The following is a 22,656-nucleotide window of genomic DNA, read 5'->3' as shown; positions in this document are numbered from 1 at the left end:
ATTTTCATGGATGGAGAGCAGGGGCGGAATTAACGGTCAGCATTTCAGGAAATGCAGACTGGGCTCCTACCCCGCAGGACACCTCTGGGGCCCCATCGAAGTTTTCCGTTTTTTACCCTGTAGACACTTAGGGCACTAGTCCAGGCCCCCCGATCGGAGGGGGCCCAAGAACCCATTTCCACAGGCCTAGAGAGCAAGTATAACACATCGAACCCGGCTCGGGCCACCCAGGTCTCGAGAAATGGCAGTATTTTACTAATATTTAAAGCACCCTTAAGATGATTTTGGCAAGCAAAATTACAAATCCTCCAAATATTATATACGAGCTGACGTATACCCAGCGTTGCTTGGAGACTTTTCTCTAATTTCTATAAGTATAATATGCATTCATTATATAAATGTAAACCTTCCAGAATAAATTCTCTAAATGATCGTGAAAATCATATCGTACCCTTAACTATCCGTTGGGTAGTTTGGGGTACGTGCACATTTGCGAACCCTACCACGAATTACGTGAAAGGAACAAATCGACTGCAGGCGGCGTCAAGCGCCATTTGCGGTTGCTTCGTTTCTTTCCCATAAGTTGAGGTTCAGTTCGGCTCGCGGATGTATACTTAGCATTATAAGAACCAAGCGTACAAACAGACAGACACAGATAGCGACTTTATTTTATACTATTTAGAGATAATTATATAAGATATGTACATACAATAAATTAAAAGGTTATTTAACAGATAACACCTCAATAATTTTGTTGTCATTCACTTTATGTATAAATAATAGTAAAATCTACACGTGCTTTTTAATTATAGTATAAATACACATATTTAATTTACATTATTCATACAGAAGGCCGTGAACAAGTATTGTTTATGCAATGATGGAGGAATAATCTAGTATTGGATTGAAATCGTGATGTATGGGTGGGGACCCGAAGCATTTGTTTACTCGGCTACTGGCCGGTTAAAATAATGCCCTTTAAAAGTTTCCATGTTTAACAATAATACCAAAGAATTCCATTTAACAAAACACTTAAAGGTTTCCGTCTAAAAATTGTTGGCATATTTATTTTATGAAAAATAGTACAATCGATAGCATTGGTTTTTTCTCCGACCTAGAAAAGTTATTGCCTGTTGTGCTTTTATAATGTAATTTGCTTGTGAATGTAATAATTTTTATTCCACTCCCTTGACCCGCACCATATAGGTACCCAAATTGGGGATACTACGTAATAATATTAGTCTTTGATCCGCCCTTGATAGCGAGTAAGTTAAAAAAGAAAAAAAAACATTTAATAATAGAATAAAAAGCATTACTATAAGCCCTAGAAGTAAGTAAACAAAAATGATATTTTCAGAAATTTGAGGCTCTGCTTCAGAAAACATATCCGTGCATCCCATCTTGAGTGACTGTTTTAAAATTGAAATAAGAGTCGATTGCGATAACAAGTTATTATATTTTGTTTATGAGCTTAATAAAATTTAAAAAAAATACCAACAAAATATTTTTTGACAGTACATCCACCGCATAACCTCTAATTTGTACGCAAGTGTTATTTTGTGAATAAAATAATGATAAAATGATAAAAATATTTGGCAGTGTGTCCTTTTTAAATTGTGCGCGGGAAAAAGTTTTATCTAATCGATCATGTCATTATTTGCGACATATAAGTTCGAACAAATTCAACTCGAAGCCAAAAGTTTTAGGTTATTTTGCAAAAAGAACCAAAAAATATGACAGGGGCAGTGGAAGTTCACTGTTTGTACCAATTCCCGTGAAGACCAATCCTGATGACATTAATGTGGGTGTAGAACTTAGTGGTAGGCTAAAGAAACAAGACTTGCTTAAAATTTTAACCAAGTTTTATCAGAAACCAGAAATACGACTATTGTCCGCTGAGAGTGGTTTGGACGACAACTTGTTGCATCAGGCCTTTATTTCCTTTAGAAAACATTGCATCGAGAATGACTTGCCCGCTGATCTTCACGTTAGCATTAGTGATATTCTCCAAGGTAAAAGTCCGATATTTAATTAACACTCTTATACCCTTTCATTCAGTTGTGTGTATAACCAAAGTTGTAATTTGTGCTATTCCAGGTGCGGGCCATATCGACGATTTGTTTCCATATTTCATAAGACACGCTAAACTCGCATTCCCCCATTTAGACTGCCTCGATGATTTGAAGAAGATATCCGACTTAAGAACTCCAGCTTCCTGGTAAATATTTTATTTTCTGAATTGTACTATTGTATGAACATTTTAAAACGGTTGAATTGTCAAAGCCCCCGAGTATCATTAATTGAGTAATTTATTTACTAGTAGTATAAGTGTACTCTTCTCAAATATTTTATTTTCAAAGTTGTGCTGTTGCATGCAAAATTTTTGATAAACTTGTCGAAATCCGCTGCGCACTTAATATGCAAAGATGTTATAAACAGCAGAATTCGACAAGTTTACCAAAATTTTAAACTGTTGATTTGACAAAGCCGCCGGGTATTGTTATTTGAGTAATTAATATACGAGCAGTATACTAGTACTAGCACCGGTCGGTGGCCGAGTTGACATCGCATTTGGGTCCCACCCAGGCGAAGACATTTTCAGCTTACTGTGGTGGTAGTAGGAGATTTTCAAATATTGTCAGGTTATTCGTAACCCGGGAATGTTTGTCTTTCTATTAAAAATTAAATTAAAATTAAATATCCATATTCTTGTAGGTATCCAGCAGCTCGAGCCCTCAATAGAAGAGTCATCTTTCACGCCGGTCCCACGAACTCTGGCAAAACTTACCACGCACTTGAGAGATATTTAACAGCTAAGTCTGGAGTCTATTGCGGTCCCCTCAAACTTTTGGCTACAGAAATTTATCACAAATCTAATAAAAGGGTGAGAAATTACTCAATGAACATATTTATAAATTAAATTTTAGAGAGTGAAATTTTTCAACATTCCATGGTATGAACAAAGAAAACTGGACCTTTTAAATTTGAGATTGGTAAAATTTTACTATTCCGCCTCACTCTTAATACATTTCCGGTGGGAAGGGTAGTTTTACCTTTTAGCCAGTCCTACTTGAATGGCAGAAAAGGCATTGCTGTCCTTTTAACTGTCCTGTAATTTTATATCTATCTCTTTGTAAGGGTTCCAACTACATGTATTTAAAAATGTGAACCTAGTCTTCCCCAGCTTAAAATTCTTGTCTTTTGTGTGGAAGAATATTCTTTTAAAAGGAAACTACATTTTAACCCGTTGAATGGATAATACATCTTCACACTTATCGCACCGGAGATGGGGAAGTTATTTGTAATGATTTGTATGAAAATTATTGAAAATATTTTTTAATGTAATATCATATATAAATAAAACATCACTAAATAGCACAACACTGACTCTAACTTCAGTTTATGGGGTTGTATTACAAAATTAAGCTTTAATTTCAGACAATTATTTTATAGTTGGGTTGTGGTGAAGTACAGGGTTTTCCAATAAGAGGTGTTATTTTGAATAGCCCGCTATTTCGGTAGATTTTACTTTTGAAGTTGTCATTTTTTGACATTTGACAAGTAGAAACTACGCCATTAATACAAAATGGAACGATACATGCTTCAACAACGCATTGAAATTATTAAAATTCACTTGAGTGAATCAAATGCAAATCATCTTGAGTGATGAGGCCCATTTCCACCTCGGTGGCTTCGTCAACAAGCAACATTGTCGCATCTGGGGCTCGGAAAACCCAAGAGTTATTGTTGAAAAGCCTCTCTATCCTCAACGTGTGACTGTTTGGTGCGGATTATGGTCCGGCGGAGTCATTGGACCTTACTTTTTCGAAAATGAGCCTGGAGCAACAGTTACGGTGAATGGATTGCGCTATCGAGAGATGATTAATGATTTTTTATGGCCGGAATTGGATGGTATTGATCTGGACAACGTTTACTTTCAACAAGACGGCGCTACGTGCCACACAAGCAACGAAACCATTGATCTTTTACGATTGAATATCAAAATAACACCTCTTATTGGAAAACCCTGTACTATGTAAAAATTGTCATTAAAATATATATTTAATATTTTCAAATATATAGCTGTAAACAAAATCTCTTGATTTCGTCTGTATGAAGTGTGTTAATATGCATACATAATTGAAATAACATTTCTTTTCTACTTAATTACTACAAGAAACAACTTTAACATTTACAAGATGGAAAATCATTTATTTAAATTTGTGTTTGGTAAAAACTTTTCCGTTAGAATTGACGCCATATTTAATCATTTGCTTCATTTTTTTCAATCCAAATTCATTTGCTTCAGTGCAACTCAAGCGGGACAACCAAGAGAAACTCAAAGAATTATTATACACCATTGCAATGACCCAAACACTTGCAATTGCAATACCTTAGAGTATGTGGATAGCATAAAATATCTAGGAATTATTGTAGACAAGAATCTGAGATGGAATGAACATATCTATTCAATCTCCACAAAGGTCAGAAAACTCACGCATCTTTTCATGGCGATTAGAAATATTCTATGCGCAAAAGATCTAAAACTAATGTACTATGCCATGTGCAACTCTTTACTTGAATATGCATCTTTAGGATGGGGAGGATGTACCAAATCAATTCTGGACCCCTTAGCCAAAGCACTGAAATCACTACTAAGGGTCATACTTAAAAAACCATTTAGATACCCCAGTAATGATTTATTCAAAGAGATAGGAGTTCTGGATGTGAGGCAACTATTTATAAGAAAAGTTATATTACACACACAAAAATATCGTCACCTCTTCCCCTCCGTAGAACATTATCACAACACCCGACATGCAGGGAGGAATCCAATAGTTCCACTTGCTACTATGACATCCCTTGCTCAAAGACAATATTCTTACCTAGGTCCAAAAATGTTCAACCTTATACCCGGTTCTTGGAAATTGAAAAGTGGAAGCGTCCTGCGTAAATTAGTCAATGATTGGATTCTAAACTTAGGGAGAGTCGAAAGTGAACGTATGCTGTATAACTGTTAAACAAAATCACCAAATCAACTGTTAAACAAAATCACCAAACTTCTGATGTTTTTCAACCTAAGATTTATGGTTATGCGCCCCTGAAGCCTGTCTGCTCATTAGGTACATCACTACTGTAAAGCGTATCACATTTGTACGTCGCACACTAACTCTGTGTGAAACTTGGTACCTACTACGGTAATGATTTATAATAAATACATAACACAATATGGCGTACGAAGTAATGCACCAATTTCACCAAAGTAGCACTAAATCAGGTACTATGTATTTATATTCATAGTTTATGTTTCATAGTTTATATTTCTATCTATATATATAGTTATTGTTTTTACATTTTAGCAGTAGTTCAAGAAATGAGCGCGGTATATATTCGTATTGTCGTATAATATAATTTGTTCTGAATTCATGTTTTAATTCAGTGAAAACAATCATGCACATAATTTATTACACATTCTAGTTACAACGCTTACCTCATACTCTGTAAATTTTAATATTTTATGTTACCAGGTTAATTCGGTAAATCCGATTATAATATAGGCTACCAGATTAATTTTTTCTACTTCTCACAAAACAATGTATGTGTACTTATATTTATTATATACATTTTCTTTATTACACAACTTAGTTTCAGAGAAAAATTAAACTTTTTTTTTTGGTTTTTGTTATGTAATTATGTACATTTCAGTAATAATATGAACTAAACATGTCAATTTGTCTGTCCTAGAACGGGAAACTTTCCTAGTTGGACAGGCAAAGCATCCAATATGTAATATGTACTTTCTTTTGATAAATAAAAAAAAAAAAAAAAAAAAAAAAAAAAAATCTTGTTCCATGATGTGTACGGTTGGCAGCATTGTCTACTGTCATTCGAATAAAATGTATCAACATACAACATGATGTCAACTGTAAATGGAAAATTGCAATATATTAATTTGAACAAAATTACAACATTAATGGATTATGGATGGTTGATTAAGCATATTAAGAATGAGTTGGAATACAAAAATTTTATTTTCAAATTTTACAGGTTAGCGAAATATGTAAAAACTGTCTAAATTTTTGTACTTGTGACCAACATTTATCCACGTTTGAATGGGACTCTTTAAGACTTCCTGTCAACTGTGTTTAGGACACCGGTGTCCTCCATACTAAGATCCATGATTATTTTTAAAAGTAATTTAAAAAAAAATATGTAACTTTATGTATAGAAAAATAAACATCAGTAGAAATTACTTTTTATTTGATGAATGCAGCTTCTCTGAAGGCTTTGAAATAAATTATCTATGATATTTCTGCGCTTCATTTTTTCTCAAGGTCGCCAAAGTCCCACAGTCAAAAGGTTAATCCACATTTCTGTTTTAATAATGAATATAATTGTTATTTCAATAGGGTACACCGTGTGATTTGATCACCGGTGAGGAGAGAAGGCACGCCACGCAGTACACAGAAGATGGAATGGCCGACACTCCCAAAAAGGATTACTGTGCTGATCAGTCTCCACATGTAGCATGTACCGTTGAAATGACATCGCTCACAACAACATGTAAGATTAAATATATTCAAATTATTTCAATCACCCTATTATCCTTTAATATTTCACTGTTATTTATGTGTTGTTTTCATACTCTTATTTTTAATTTAATAATATAACAAATTTCGACTACCATAATACTGGCGTGTGTCTTGTGTGGTAGTCGATAAGCATGTAAAAAAACTTTGTTCAATAACTTGTATGATTAGAGATAAAAAAAATAAAAATTTTACAATGGGAGAGATGGAAAACCATGCATAAAATAGGGTATTAGATTCTCAGTTCAGGTGATTTAAATAATTTGTAAGTATTTAGATTGAAGCGGAACCTTTCGGCAAACGTCACATCATACTAACAAGTTCAAACATGGTGTCAAAACACTGGAAATTTTGAAATTTGATCAATAAAAAATGGAGCTTTGATGCATATTTTACCAACTCCCACGTAAATAGTTGTTTCTTAGAGTATTAAGTTGAAATGATTTCATCATAACATTTCATTCTAACATCTCTAACTTTTTATGTTCAAAATCGTAAATGGTAGTATAGGCAGCCCTAATTTACACCTCAATGAATTTCATGTACTTGCGCGAGCTACTCGTTCCAAAATAATGTTTAAATGTATCAAAACCAGGGTTGAGCATTGAAAATACTCACTTATACCTAAATTACATGAAGTTACTAATAGATAAGCAGGTGTTGCGGATCTATTTAACTGCAAGAAGGCTATAATATCATATATTTTCAATAAATATTAATTAAACCTAGAAAGTCTACTTAGAAGTTTTGCGTGTACCTGCATCTCTTACTTTAATATCATTATAGAGTTTCTGATCATTTTATACTTGGTGATTATTTGATTTATTGTTTATGGTATATTTATACCGTTGTTATTAAATAAATAAACTAGCTGTACCCTGTCACGCATTGCTGTGGATTATTCTAACTGTATAGATAAAGAAACAATAGCGCGCATTGCTTTTACCTTCAACAGATGGCGCTGTTTAAGAAAACATGTTTTTCCAACAGATGGCACTGTTTATCAAGAAAAACGTATTTGTCTAACAGATAGCACCATTTTTCAAAAAAAGTGTGTTTTTACCTGTCACAGGGGACATCTCTATAATACAAGTATATAAAAACAAAAACACATGCTTATTTGAATGCAACGTTGTGTCCAAATTTCAAAGCAATCAATGAAGAACTTTGGGAAATTTTGAACAAAGAAGCGGAGTCTGGAAATTTTTCTGAAGAGATCTCAACACAAATAAAAGGCTCGAGGTCTGATGTAGATATGACTGCCATTGCCTTTGAATAAGCAATATTCTTATAAATTCTTGATAACTGAATGTTCTCAAATGATTTCACGATTCTTAAAATAAAGAATTTTGTATATTTTTCAGATGAAGTTGCCATTATTGATGAAGTCCAACTAATAGGAGATCGAGGAAGAGGTTGGGCGTGGACGAGAGCTATTTTGGGTTAGTAAACAGTTTTGTTATTATTTTTTTGAATTTATTAAATTAAGTTGTTTCTAATACGATCATTATCAATCTCTTTCCTTTCTCTATAGCTTCCACTAGGCTCCGTCCGATAATTTATGATAGGGTTGCTAGGATAAATATTAAACCTCCATATAATAAATAATGATCACAATATTTTTTTGTAGGTTTGCAAGCAGAGGAGCTACATTTGTGTGGTGAAGCCGGGGCTATACCCTTAATTGAAGAGATCTGTAACACGACTGGAGAAGATCTTGAAGTTAGTAAAATATATTATTATGCATTGAAATACATAAAATGTGTGGCAAAACCATGTATGATCATGTGAGAAATGTGCAGATTCGCAAAGATAAAACTCTGAAGACAGGAGATGCTTAAGGAAGACATGAAATGACCAAGTGAACCAATTACTTGAGTTGGGCCATGTAAAGAGTCAGAACACCATAAAGGGTATGTATGAGACAATGTATGAATGTGAATGAAGCAAGGAGTGTGTGCCAAGACGAAGTTGTTTGGCAGTCCAACTTATCTGGCTACCCCTGCGTGAAACGGTATGATGGTTAGTTAGTTAGTTGAAATAAATATATTTACCTAACCTTACTGCATATTTCTTTACAAACTATTAATTCTTTTTTACAATATTGTTTGCAGGTAAGGAAATACAAACGTCTGACAGAACTCAAAGTACTGGATTCAGCATTGGGTTCCCTAGAAAATGTCGAGCCGGGAGATTGTATAGTTTGCTTTAGTAAAAATGATATTTATGCAGTATCGAGAGCTATAGAACACAGGTGATTATATTATACGTACTACTTAACCACTAATACCAATTCAAACAAATGATGCAAATAAGAATAAAGTTAATTATGATTTTTTAGAGGAAAAGAGGTTGCTGTTATTTATGGAAGTTTGCCGCCGGGAACAAAACTGGCCCAAGCAAATAAATTCAACGATCCAGATAGCTCATGTAAAGTTATGGTTGCAACCGATGCCATTGGCCTAGGAATTAATTTGTAAGTAATACCTGAATTTTTAATCTGAGATAAATAATAATTTTAATACTGAGATATTAAATCAGGGTATGGGAGCGAGACCTAAAGACTTACCTAGATTTTATAGCGGAAAATCCATGTAACAGTAAATGCTATTGCCCCTTTTTTGGGTTGCTTGGTTTCGTCGATGTTCGGTATTCCTGTCCCGGTTCCTTTCCTTTACTTTTCTCAGAATTTCTCTATCCACCCCCCTAATCAACCATCTCTTTGCCACACCATCATATCTGAGAAGAATAACAAGTTAAATGATTATTAAATTTTCTTTATTTGATAAACATTTACATTTTTATTGCTTTACTCTTATTTTTAATTTAATTTTCATTATTTTCTTTTTGTCACAACATGTAAACTAATAATGGTACAAGATCTACCTTATTTAAATGATTACTTATTTTTAATTTTGCCTTTAAATATTTATGATTATGGATCCCTTCTCTAATAATTTATTATCTACTATTATTATTTCTTTTTTTTTGTATTTGTTTATTATTTGTGTTTTTTACAATAAATATACAATGTTTACAAGTCATACTGTTTTAATTTATACTACACTTCCATTAAAAACATTTTCTTGTGGATGGAAGAGGAGTAATACATTGAGGCGTGTTGAAACAAAGACAGCAATCTCCACCATTGGTGTAAAATGAGTTAGATATGGCGATGGATAGAGAATCAAAAATACTATCGACTGCTGCAAAGGTTTCGGAGCATAAACGACAATATTCCATACATTTTTGAATTTTAATATTTAGTTCCACAACAAACATGGCCATTTCCTTCAGGTTACGGAACAAAAACAGCAGTTTTTGTTTGAGCCAATCAGAGACCCAGAAATATGATATTATAAACCGCCACCCCATACAAAGTGTGAACGGCTGGTGTGATACATAAGGTATTGGAAAAATACAAAAAAAAACATTTATTGCATTTTACTCAAAATGAAAAGAAGTGGAGATTGCTGTCTTTGTTTCAACACGCCTCATTTATATTATTATATCTTTATATAAACGTACATTCATTTATCATACATAATATACATCAAATTTCAACTACTGTAATAGTCTTGTGCCTAGCGTGGTAGCCGATAATAATGTAAAAACTTTTTTTCAAAAAATTTTTTCTTGAAAGAAAATTTAAAAAATATTAACATGTACTTGTTTTGTATAATTATTAAGAATGAAACCAATATTTGTTATTTTTTATGTTTTGCAGAAGTATAAGAAGAATAATATTTTATTCTTTAATAAAGCCGATGATAAATGAAAAAGGAGAGAAAGAAATGGATATAATTTCTATTTCACAAGCTTTACAGATTGCAGGTCAGTCAAATTTTTATTTTCACTCTTTCAACAAAATTACAAAATTTTACCTTACAAAAATATAATCGATAATTATTTCGATAATTATTATGTCTCTGCTTTACTTGCAGATTTCTGTGTTGGGAACTCTTCGATAAAGTAAAAGGTTATTTTACTATAATTGTGTTTAGTTGCGTAACAATTAATAAGTCTGGATTTAGCTACACTGTTCATTACCTGAGGGTTGGTAATTCTCTGTTTCTAGAAGTTTGTTGTCTGTCAATAATATCCCACAGGCAATTGTTACACTCTAGCGACATCTGTCGGACTCTGGAGTAAGCTTTATGACCAGTGCCATCTATCGCTTGAATACCCAACTTATTACCATACATCACAGTTAACAATCTGAATACAGGTGTACTTTTAATTTGTGAAAGTTGGACAGTTTTTTTTTTAAATGTTTCTTGCTTTCACCCTTCAAGGGTTGACAGTTGTAAATTTAAGGTACGAGACAATGTCAGGCAAAAAACCTATTTATTTATTTATTCAAGCGGCAAACTAGTGGATCTATATCACTCATAAAACCCAATTTTTAAAATTTATTTCGGGTCTGATTATTTAGTAATTGTTTTTTTTACTTTTAAAATTTTTTTTCGGCAACTAAAAGTAAAAAAAAAAACTTTGGGCCTGAATCTGCCTTCTACACATTTTAAAAGACATTAAAACAGCTGATATTAAACAGATTAATTTTTTTCAAATTTGACTTAAAAAATTCCTTCTACTCGAAAACGAAAGGTCAAATAAAAAAAAGAGAAATAGACTCCAATTGTGATGTAGATTCACAATTTTTTCCGTTTGTACTACGAATTTTGATACCACGTATTGTCAGAGTGAGGTGAAGAAGATTCTTTTTTGTTGTATCATTTCAATTATTTTTTTACCTGATATGTTAAATAATTTTTTTACTTGCAAAGTGTTGTCCCGTGATGGCTCTTACAATACATACTAAACTTCTTCCACTTTCATCTTTGAACTTAGTTTTTATTTATCTAAAGTGCTTACCTTCCAATTGATTGGATTTGTTGTCAGGCAGGGCGGGAAGGTATGGCAGTGCCTGGGAGACAGGCTACGTGACCACTTTCAAGCCTGAGGACCTGCCCACGCTGAAGGTGCTGATGTCCCAACTCCCCGAGAAGGTGGAGCAGGCCGGTCTCCACCCCACGGCCGAGCAGATGGAGCTCTATGCATATCATCTGCCACACGCCACCTTAAGCAGCCTTATGGTAACAAATGTGTTACTATTATCGATTTTTATGTTTGTCGTGCCATCACGCACATTTCATTTTATTCCTATTTTGACAGTAACCCAGTACCTCCTCCAGTGTGCCAAGAATCCACCGTGGATTTGTTAGTAGTTCACTGCATGTAATATTTTGAACCTTAAAGCTTGTAGCTTAAAAAATATTTTTTTGCTTGGCAAGGAAATAGTGTTTGTCACTTTATAATATATTTATTTTATCTGTGAAAAAGTGCATTGCCAAATTCCATATCAAATGTCATAATTCCGAGTTTCAAAAGTCAAAGTATTGTATTAATTTACAGGAAAGCCTTATATGACTTATTTTTATTGTGAAGAATGTTTATTTAGCTGGAAAATATAATAAATGTCAAGAATATTTTCGTATATTGTCTTCCTTATACAGGGTGTCCGGGGGTAAATTGCTCTAACATCGGGAGGTGATTCTACATGATGGTAGGAGTAAAAAGATAAATAGCTTTTTAGAAATTATTAAACTATTTTTTTCCCCATATAAAAAGACACCTACTAAAAATCCTTAGTGTGAGGACAAACTTACCGGACTGATCTATTTGCTATGACCTTGCCGAGAACGAGGTGTCAATGTTGTGATCGGCCCGTATCCATTGAAACCGCATGTAAACAATAACATTAGGCCGAGTGTTTGAAGTTTACAATTATGCTACAATTCGTATGTTTTAAACCAAATTCAAAAGAGAACTGTACTAAAATTAACAAAATGTAGTAACACTTTGAATGATAAAATTATTTAACTATTAATCACTTACTAATGCCACTGTTTTTAACTAATTTAATGAATTGCCACTTTCCATGTGTATTTACATCATGTAGCCCGTAAACCTAATGAATGTCTGCCCGTTCTTCATGGGTGAAGCCAGACATTGTCACAGTGATTAAAATTACTCACAAATAAACACAATGTTAAAAGTAAATCTTTGTAGAAAACGCGCACTGAATAAAGATGTTCTTTCAAGTAAGTCTTAATAAATGCACACTAAGATAAAGACACACTACATCAACAAGTTTTGATTAAAACAATCAGGTTTTCAAAGTTAAACACTGCTAGATAAATTAAATTATCAGATCCTTTGCAAATAAAATAAAAGTTATTGACACATGAAGCGCGGCAATTAACGACTGACAGAACAACAGTGCATGGGCGCAAGATGGTAGATTTAACAACAGCGCAGTAATAGTGCCAGACCCACACTGCAGACCAATTTTATTTTACGTTTTTACTTGAAAAGTCCCCCTAAAAGTTGGAATTTCTAAAAAAGTAATTTATGTTTTTTACTTGTACCATCATGTAGAATCACCTCCCGAAGTTAGTGCGCTTTACCCCCGTACACCCTGTATTATGTAGATACTATATTTTTTTATAACATTACAAAGATATTTTTTTTCTCCAACTAAGTAGTTATCCTAGGGAAACTACACAGGAGATCTATATAAAAAAAATTATAAATATATATTTAAACACATTATCTTGTAAGAAGATCCAATTTACAAAAAAAAGTAAGTTATTTAAAAAAAAATAGTGTCAGCCAGCATACGGCAGGCGATTGGCATTTTATCCCCGGCACACCAAGAAGTACTAGGTTGCGGGAGGTCGATATTCCAAGGGTTAATATAGGTCACCAAGGTTTTCATTGCGTGTTTGGCCAAGTTCCCTGTTTCCATAACTGACTCTCCAGGTGTCTAGCCTTCTTAAGATGGAGATGGTACACTGGCGCCATTGATAAATTATTGTTTCTTTATCTTCATCAGAACAATCAATAATTTGCTGTGCTTTTTCCTTGAGATTTAATTTAAAACGGTTAATCGCCACCATACTGTGTGAGAATATAGTATCTACCATTCATATTTGGTGAATAGGTTTGTGTAATAATGTAAATAATTGTTTGCAGGATATTTTTGTGCATCTGTGTACGGTGGACGACTCACTATACTTCATGTGCAACACGGAGGCTTTCAAGTTCCTGGCGGAGATGATCCAGCATGTGCCGCTGCCGCTCCGCGCTCGCTACGTCTTTTGCTGCGCCCCCATCAACCAGAAGGTGCCCTTCGTGTGTGCCCTGTTCCTCAAGGTAACCTACCCACAGAGCAGTTTCATACTATGAAATCCTACTTTAACCACTCGGAACATTAGAACGTCAAAAGACGTAAATATGATAATAGCGGTCAAGACATTAGTACGTCTTTTCACGTAAGCGCGCGAGATTTTACAAAAATCGATTTATTTCCATCACTAGTATACGGATTGCCATGATTTAAAAAACAGAGTATCGATAATGAATAACGCTACGCGTCTGCATTCAAAAATATCTATGGAATCTAAAGGTGCATTATCTGAGTCGATTGAATCTGTCAGCTTGTTCGTTCGTAATTTATTGCGTTTTTAAATAATTTATTAAAAATATTTTAGTTTGGACGGTTAATATTTTGAGGTGACCAATAGTTTTTAATTATATTTCTTCAATATATAAAGTGTTATTTCTTTATGATACTCAGAAAAAAGTACATTTTTCACAGCTTTGAAATAATGGTCAGCGATTTTTACATATTTTTGACGTTTTCAGAAAATGTATATTTAGAAACGCAAATATTTACGTATAACAAAACAATACGATAGTGAATTTCATAATCTTTCCAAAACATTTTTTAGAATGAGGCTACGTTTCCCAAAACGTGAGTTATGGAGCTTTTAACAAAACTCGTGAATAACACAAAAATTTCCGCGTTTTGACAGTTCGCAAAGGAACACAAAGTAAATAAAAGTCCTTTTCTGAGAGGTTAAAAGGAAAATTTCAACAGTTCTCTTTGAATATTTGAGATGGCAGCACTTGCGTTTGTAGCTAGAACGTGGAGCAAGTATGTACAACTGACTTTAGTGTGATAATATAAAATACGTTACCCACCCAGCCCCGGTTGGATTACGTCTCCGAGTTGGTCATATCTGCTATGATGATGCACACTGCGAGGCTGTCAGAAAGAGTCAAGTTGATCCAAGAAGGAGGAGATACAAAATAGGATAACACCTCAAAACCAACTGTAACGATCGTGCAACTGATGTCTTGAATGAAGGAGATGGCATAAGAGAGCTTGAAGAATGGACTATAAAAGATTGTGAACAGTTGTCCGATGTCTCTTCTCCATCACCTGATACTCGATAAATATAATACATTGTTAGTTAGACTACTATTCCGCAAATACAATTCATAGTAGAATTAATTTATTTATTTATTTATTTATTTTATTTTAAATGCACATTTACAGCTATACATAACCAATAATAAACATACATTTTATTTTAATTTATTAAGTAATAATAGCGTTTTTGAACTGGTGAATATTAAGTTGAAAAATATCTATATCAGGGGACAGGTAATTTAGTAACATAATCATTTTTCCGAGCGGCATTACTAATGGTAAGTTGGTTCTGCATTTTGGAACGACAAAGGTTCTGTGCCTGCGCGCTCTTGTATAATTGTCGGGGACATAAAACTCAAATTTTTCTATAATATCGGGAATACAGACGTTACCATTTAGAAGTTTATATGCTGTTATCAGCAAAGCAGTTTTCCTTCTATCGGTGACGCTATTAATACCCAGCATGCCGGACAAAAAGGCTGATGGATATAACCAGGGATAATATCCGAAGTCTCTAAGATATAAATATCTCAGAAACTTCTTTTGTACTTTCTCTATCATTTGAGAGTAAGTTAAATCCATTGGTCCCCATATTACAGAACCACTTTCCAAAATGCTACGTACTAAACTATAGTATAGCACACGAATCGCGGCCGAGCTGCAAAAATGTCTGGAGTTGCTTAGCACAAATCCTAGCATTCTTAAAGCTTTGTTGCATATCGTTTCTATGTGGACGTGAAATGTTAAGTGCGTATCAAATGCGATTCCCAAATCTCTTGAAATAACAATGTGCTGAAGAGATGAATAAGACATTTTGTAGTTATAGTAAATCGTTTTGTTTGCCTTGGTGTAGCACATAATGGAGCATTTCTTAATATTAAACCCTAATTTATTGGTATGACTCCATTCGACGATAGAATTTATATCACTTTGTAGCTGCAAGCAATTTTCCAAAGATTTTATTAAAAGGAATAGTTTCATGTCATCCGCGAATAAGAGAAACTTGGAAAATTTTATGCAATGGTAAATGTCATTGATAAATAGCGAGAAAAGTAAGGGTCCAAGATTCGACCCCTGTGGAACTCCAGAGTTTGTGATGAAGTTGGAAGAGTGGAAAATACCATAAGTTACGTATTGTTGTCTATTTGAGAAATAACTTACAAATAGACATAGAAGTTTCGCTGAAAATCCAAATTGGTCGAGTTTATTTAGGAGAATAAGCGGATCTACTGAGTCAAAGGCTTTTGCGAAGTCATTGTATGATACATCTACTTGATTGTTACTATCAAGAGCTTGAGATATGTACTCCGTAAAAACCATTAGATTAGACACAGTAGATCTGCCAGACCTAAAACCGTGTTGCTGGTCAATTATAAAGGGTTCAACTTGGGTATAAATGCATTTATGAATTATTAGTTCAAACAACTTGGCTGGAGAGGATAGGATCGCCACTGGTCTATAATTAGAGACTGAAGCCTTATCACCAGTTTTATGTAACGGTGTAACTTTAGAGATTTTCCACAGGTCTGGGAATATTCCGGAGTTAAGTGAGAGATTATAAATATACGCGAGAGGTGTTAATAAGGGCTCAAAGCATCCCTTTAACACGAATGACGGAATAAGATCCGGTCCAAAAGAAGTTTTGGATTTTAATTTTTTAACAGCAGCGGTGATGTCAGTGTTTGTAATATTTTGAATATCAACATTCTGTGCTTTTGTTGGCGTATTTTTTCCAGGTATAAAAGATTTAAAGTCCGCAGCTTCCTTACTATAAGTTGATTTAAAATAGTCTGCAAATGCTTCTGGAATATCTGCTCCTGAGAAAGACTGATTATTCCAAGTAACATGGTCAACAAACCCGCCATCACTTCTTCTGGACGAGATATACTTCCAGAAAGATTTGGGATCGCATTTGATATTTTTTTCAATAGAATTAATATATTGCACATGTGCTAATCGAATACTGCGTTTTATTTTTGTTCTAAGTAGACAAAACATTTCCCGGTCACTCACCATTCCAGTTTTCTTCCATTTTTTGTAATGTTTGAATTTGAGTTTTATGTCGCTAACAATCTCACTAGAAAACCATTTAGGATATTTTCTACCATTCCTCGGAGTGCGCTTAATTTTGAAACACATATCAAAATATTTATAAATTATGGAATAGAAAAAGTGTGTCGCTAAATTAACATCATTTATGTCCTTCAAAGGTTGCCAGTAATGAGATTGTAAATGGCAATAAAGAGCTTTAAAATCGCCATGTTCGAAGTTCCATCCTCGCCTAACACTATTATCAATATTATTCCACAAGTTTCGTGTTTGACAATTGGTTGTGTTTTTGTTCGGCGAAATCTCTATACACAACGATGGATGATAAGCGTCTTCTTTAACTAGTGAGTATAAGGATTTATATACTTTTAAATCAATGTTGCTGATAACAATGTCCAGCGTGCTTCCCTTCACATTTGTAATAGAGTTGCTTTGTTCCATTTGGAAAAGATTCATAAAATATATGAGATCCATTTCGGTGCCTTTGTTACTAGATTTTAGATTGAAGTCGCCTATTATAATAATCTTTTTATTGATTAAAAAGTTAAAATTCTCAGTAATCTTATCAAAAAAATCGGTATATGTTTTATTTGGCGATGCCGGTGGAATGTACACAACACATATGTAAATAACACCAAAATCATTTAGGCATGTCTTTATCCACATATTCTCGTCTTTACTTTCCAGATAGGTAAGTCTCTGGGTTTGAGTTGCACGGTCACGTCTCGCGGCTAGCAGTACTCCTCCTCCCCTTGAATGTCCCGAGGTTCTGTCCTTTCTGAACACGTCATACCGTTGATCGAAGAGTTGACTATTGTAAATGCTGTCGTTAAGCCATGTCTCTGATAGTAATATAAGATCGTTGTTCTGTATTATTACACTTTGTAGGAAATCATCGGTTTTGGATCTTAATCCCCGTACATTTTGGTAAAAAATTGTGCAAGGGAGAGAATTCACTTTTAGGGGGTTCTCTAGTCATTTCGCGGCGGCATTTTCATTCACTTTGGTCCGGTTTTGATTATCATCAATAGGATTTTGTTTTGGTTTTAAGTACCGATAATGTCTTACCGGTACTCCTCGAGGCCATAAATCTTCCCGTAAAAGTTTTTCGTATAGATCCTCCGTTACACCTATACGGAAAGCTGCGTATTCTTGAGAATGTGCGATGAATTTTTCTATTTCACTTTTTGTTATTTCGTTTTTCTCCAGATGTGCCCGGATCTCTTCTACTGTTGTGTCCTTATGTAATCTAGACACGATAATATTCTTTATTCTTGGATATGATTTTATACTCGAAGACTTATCGGAGTTACCGATAGTTAAATTCTTCACTGTGCGTTGTCTGCGTTTAATTTTTATCCAATCTTCCGTATTAGGAGCGGTTTTTGATTCCGGCTCGGAAATTGGAACGTGTGGTTCCGTGGCGTGCGTTTTGGGGATCGCGCCGCTAAAAGATGCGGTTTCAAATTGACCGGCGTCATTTTTTGCTTTGGTGGCCGCTCTAGTTCTCATCCTTTCCTTGGTTTGCGTTACTGCTGACAGGGTAGCGGGCGCGGTGTGCGGTGCAGCGGGGGCCGCTACGTCAGCCCAGCGCTGAGTCGCGGGATTTGTAGGTAGTGCATTTTTGTTGTCACTTTTGCTTGTTACCTGCCGATTTAATGTCGCTTCCACGGCCTTTACACGGTCCAACAACTCGTTAATCGTCCTACTTTGTTCGAGAATGATGCTCTTCAGCTCTAGGAGCACGACGTCACTCATTATTCGATCCAGCAGTGAACAAAATTCGCGAAAAAAATTTTTTTTTAATGACAGCGCGACAGTAAGACATGCGTACCGTATCAGTGATAACGTTGAATCTGAACTGAATGTTGTAAAGACAACGGATATTACATCAACCATCATAATACTATTTGGCCGAGAGAATCACTTATTTCTATTTTAAGCAACGCTTCAATTATGAATGTTTGTCTTTCTCAGGTGTAAAACCGAAAATTATTTTTCACTCTACTGTATGTATTATATTATTAAATAATATAATAATAGTGAAATGCAGCTGTGTTTACCGATAATAATGTTACATATTCCTTTTCACGGTTTCAGATGGTACGGCAGTACAGCAGGAATGAAGCCTTGACGTGGAGCTGGCTGTGCAATGCTATTGGCTGGCCATTATCTCTACCGAGGACTATTGTCGACCTGGTTCACCTGGAGGCAGTCTTTGATGTCCTAGATCTTTATTTGTGGCTAAGGTAATAAATCCGTTATTGAAACCTGTACCTAACTAACTAACCATCACGCCGTTTTTTCACCGCAGGGGTAGGCAGAGTGGACGGACCGCCAAACAACTCGGTCTTGGCACACATTCCTTGCCTCATTCACATTCATACATCGCCTCATACATACACTTCTATTATTCTGACTCTTGACATGGCCCGACTCAAGTATCTGATTCACTTGGTTGTGCCATGTCTTCTTCGGGCGTCCCCGATTTCTGCTACCATTCACATTTTCATTGTATATTCTCCTTACACTCCTTTCTTCGCTCATTCGCTCTACATGCTCAAACCATCTAAGCGTCCCTTTCTTGATCTTACTCATAACGCTTACATCAGCCTTGCACTCTTTGCGGATCTCCACATTTCTGACACGATCATACATGGTTTTACCACACATACGACTCAGGGATCTCATTTCTACAGCATTCAGTCTACTTTCATCCTTTCTCTGCCAGCTCCATGCCTCACTTTCGTACATCAGGGTAAGTACCAGCACTTGTGGTCTGCTAGTTTCGCTTCTTTGAACAATTTTTTGTTAGCGCCAACTGCATTCAGTCCTCCAATAATGGAGTTACCTGCATTTACCCTTTGTTCAATATCTCTGTCAGCCTTCCCATCTCTCTAGAACATACTCCCTAAATACACAAACTCATCCAGCTGCTCCAAGTATTCCTCATTCACAACTATATTGCACACTGTTTTCGTACTCTCTTTTTCAAACACCATGACTTTAGACTTACTTACATTCATCATTAACTCATTCTTCATACATACTTCGTTCATCCTAGATACGAGAGACTGTAGATATGCCATTCTGTTAGCAATCAGCACCGCATCATCAGCATACAACAGGCAATGACAGCATACTGTACCTATACTATGTGAATTATGTTTATTCATTATAAAATGATGTACCTATGTACGATTTGTATTTCATGATGATTTATGTGATGCATTTATTTATTTACAGCTACCGATTCCCAGATTTATTCCCAGATGCTTCCATTGTACGAGATATGCAGAAGGAGTTGGATTATATTATTCAACAAGGAATATTACAAATAACAAGGTATGCATAACTTGTTATTCAGTTATTGTGGTATTTGAAAGAGAGTATACAAACAATGACACTACAATATATGTACATAGTGGCGAACATTGAAATGTTTTAATATTTTGTTTTCGAGAATAGATACCGACATAATAATACCAACCTCTAGTCTAAAAAAAGCTTGAAATTTAAAAAAGAGATTTGAATGTCGTTTAACGTTTATGAATGTCACTCAAAAAACATGAATAAATTTATATATTATATACATAATATATTTATGTAGCTTGATTCATTGTGAATATGAGGAGCTGTCTAAATTCTATGTATCGTTCAAATAAACATTTTTATTTTCTTAAATGACCACCCCTCGCTGTTCATCACATACTGCCCATCAAACTGACACAAATTCATAAAAAATACTCCAAAGGGTTTATGTGTTGCGTAAACAGTGATTGTGTTTGTGTATAGAAAGATTGTCATGTAAATCATATAATTTTTTTGATATTTCTTAAAGGAGAGTTAAATCATTTTGTGCAGGAATTTCAACTTATCTGGAAAGAAAAAAACGAAGATAAAGGTTAAATTCTGGGGAAGAACAAAGTACTAATTGGTTCGCGATCGGGTAAAATTTATTTTTCGTTTTCATCAGACTCCTGCGAAACTCGGAGAGTGGCATCAGCACTAACACCCCCGACGAGGACACCTTCGAGAGAACCAAGAAGCGCCAGTATTACATGCGAGGAACATCCGTCACCAGTGACACGGATGTTGCCGACATGCCGGTATTGCCGCCCGCCAGACAGGGGAAGCGCCTGACGGATCGGCTGCTCGCTCAAGGACTGCTGACTCCCAAGATGCTGAAACAACTCAGAGAAGAACTCCAAGGCTCCCAGGATCCCGAAGACGATGATGATCCTTTCCCGCCAAGAAAGCCGGCTCCGACGAGGAGAAAAAGAAAGTATTGAAGGCAATACTTGCACAATACAATAGGTACTGATAATTGAGGTGTTCAATCATGTCCTGATTTCAGTCAAGGTGTCAATTTCAAGTACAATACTCTGCCACTATTTTTATCACAATATCATAGGTAGTATGTCAAATTCAGTAGTTCGCTGCGTGCCCAGACTCAAGCGGTCTTCGTGATTATTGCAAGAGCATCAGAGACATAACCCTATTAATGCTGACTTTTTAAGCTAAAAGGCGCTGTTCTTTTATGAGAAAATTTATTAAACAAACGATTTCTAAACTAGTGAAGCCTGGATCAATAAATTCAGAAGAACATTTTTGGCATATTGAAGATTTGTTAAGCGACTTATTTTTTGATATGTTGTTAGTAAACATATTATCTTATTTTGAGTATAAATAGCAAGTACAAATTTCACAATAAAACTGTTTTTACGAAATACCTGTTTTAATTTTTAGCATTTCTTGTGCACCAGTGGCAGTTTTATCTAAAGTGCGTTTGTGCAGTGAACCCCCATTAAAAAGATGAGATTATGAGATGAACTTGCTTATTAGCATATTTTACAGCGCGCCATTAGAATTCTGCCTCTAAAATACGGTAAAACAGTAATCCAATATTTCCATGCTCTGCGTTATATCACCACAAAACACTTCATACAAAAAAAAAACCAAAACAACATAATCACCCTGACAAAGTCCAAAGATTTCATCCCCTGGTGAAATCTTATAACGTCGCCAAAACAAGACGATCGTTGTGCGCCGTGATAGACAATGTTTGATGTCACACGCCGGCAGCTAAACTTTGCACTACATAGATGCAAGTTAAATGTTATTTTTCTTTAGAAGTTTATAGTAAATTTTTGTACATTTTTCTTTTTTATTCATGCATTTCTCCAACCGTTTATGTTTTTAATGGCACTTGTAATTCTACTAGTAAAACAGATTTTGTCTTAATTATCATAAGTAATGCAATATTGTGTTGCATTTTCTCTAGTTTGGTTTCAGCTTTCGACAATTTATTTATTTTTTATAATATTGATTACATTTTATGCTTTTGACTCTCCAACTAGGAAGGATTCCGTTTTAGGACAGTCAAATTTACAGATTTCAAGTTATCCTAGACGAATACAGGATTTAAGACTACATAAAATAAGTATGTTAAAATGAAGATACATAGAAGATACATAAAAAGATACATACATAAAAGGCGTTCGTGATAAATAATTATCAAATGACATTTTTTAGTAACATTTCGGAATCAGTCCTGCCAATCCAACAACCATTTTGTCACTCTTGGACAAAAGGATGACAATCCTCACAGTTTCAGCTGAGAGGGGATTTTATCATATATTTTAGGACTGAGATATGAGAATATTTTTTGATTAGCCGCTCTGTTGCTTGTTGGAACTAAAAGGTCATTTCTTCCCTTCTGGTTTGATGTTTGTG

The 22,656-nt window shown here is 34.8% G+C and overlaps 1 protein-coding gene across 1 annotated transcript; it reads left to right on the top strand.

Annotated features, from left to right (window-relative positions):
* Positions 1–1,523: 1,523 nt before the first annotated feature.
* Suv3 (Suv3 RNA helicase) lies at positions 1,524–21,644 on the top strand. The gene is made up of 14 exons (XM_089632060.1): positions 1,524–2,012; positions 2,098–2,218; positions 2,716–2,884; positions 6,411–6,564; positions 7,955–8,032; positions 8,221–8,312; positions 8,705–8,844; positions 8,932–9,066; positions 10,318–10,424; positions 11,493–11,686; positions 13,629–13,808; positions 19,021–19,169; positions 20,167–20,265; positions 20,897–21,644. The coding sequence occupies exons 1-14, from the start codon at positions 1,580–1,582 to the stop codon at positions 21,210–21,212; spliced, it is 2,367 nt and encodes a 788-aa protein (XP_089488186.1). The 5' UTR covers positions 1,524–1,579; the 3' UTR covers positions 21,213–21,644.
* Positions 21,645–22,656: the final 1,012 nt, after the last annotated feature.

This window comes from Hesperophylax consimilis, chromosome 5 (genome assembly GCF_061612785.1).
Source record: "Hesperophylax consimilis isolate HC1 chromosome 5, BYU_Hcon_1.0, whole genome shotgun sequence".
Taxonomy (NCBI): Eukaryota; Metazoa; Arthropoda; class Insecta; order Trichoptera; family Limnephilidae; genus Hesperophylax; species Hesperophylax consimilis.
Note: the sequence above shows the minus strand (reverse complement) of the source record. Positions and strands in the feature narration are given on the sequence as shown.

Coding starts and splice junctions, on each gene's coding strand:
- Suv3 (XM_089632060.1), top strand. CDS start 1,580: ATGATAAAAATATTTGGCAGTGTGTCCTTTTTAAATTGTGCGCGGGAA. Junction 8,033..8,220: donor GTGGACGAGAGCTATTTTGG/GTTAGTAAACAG, acceptor ATTTTTTTGTAG/GTTTGCAAGCAGAGGAGCTA. Junction 20,266..20,896: donor GGAATATTACAAATAACAAG/GTATGCATAACT, acceptor CGTTTTCATCAG/ACTCCTGCGAAACTCGGAGA.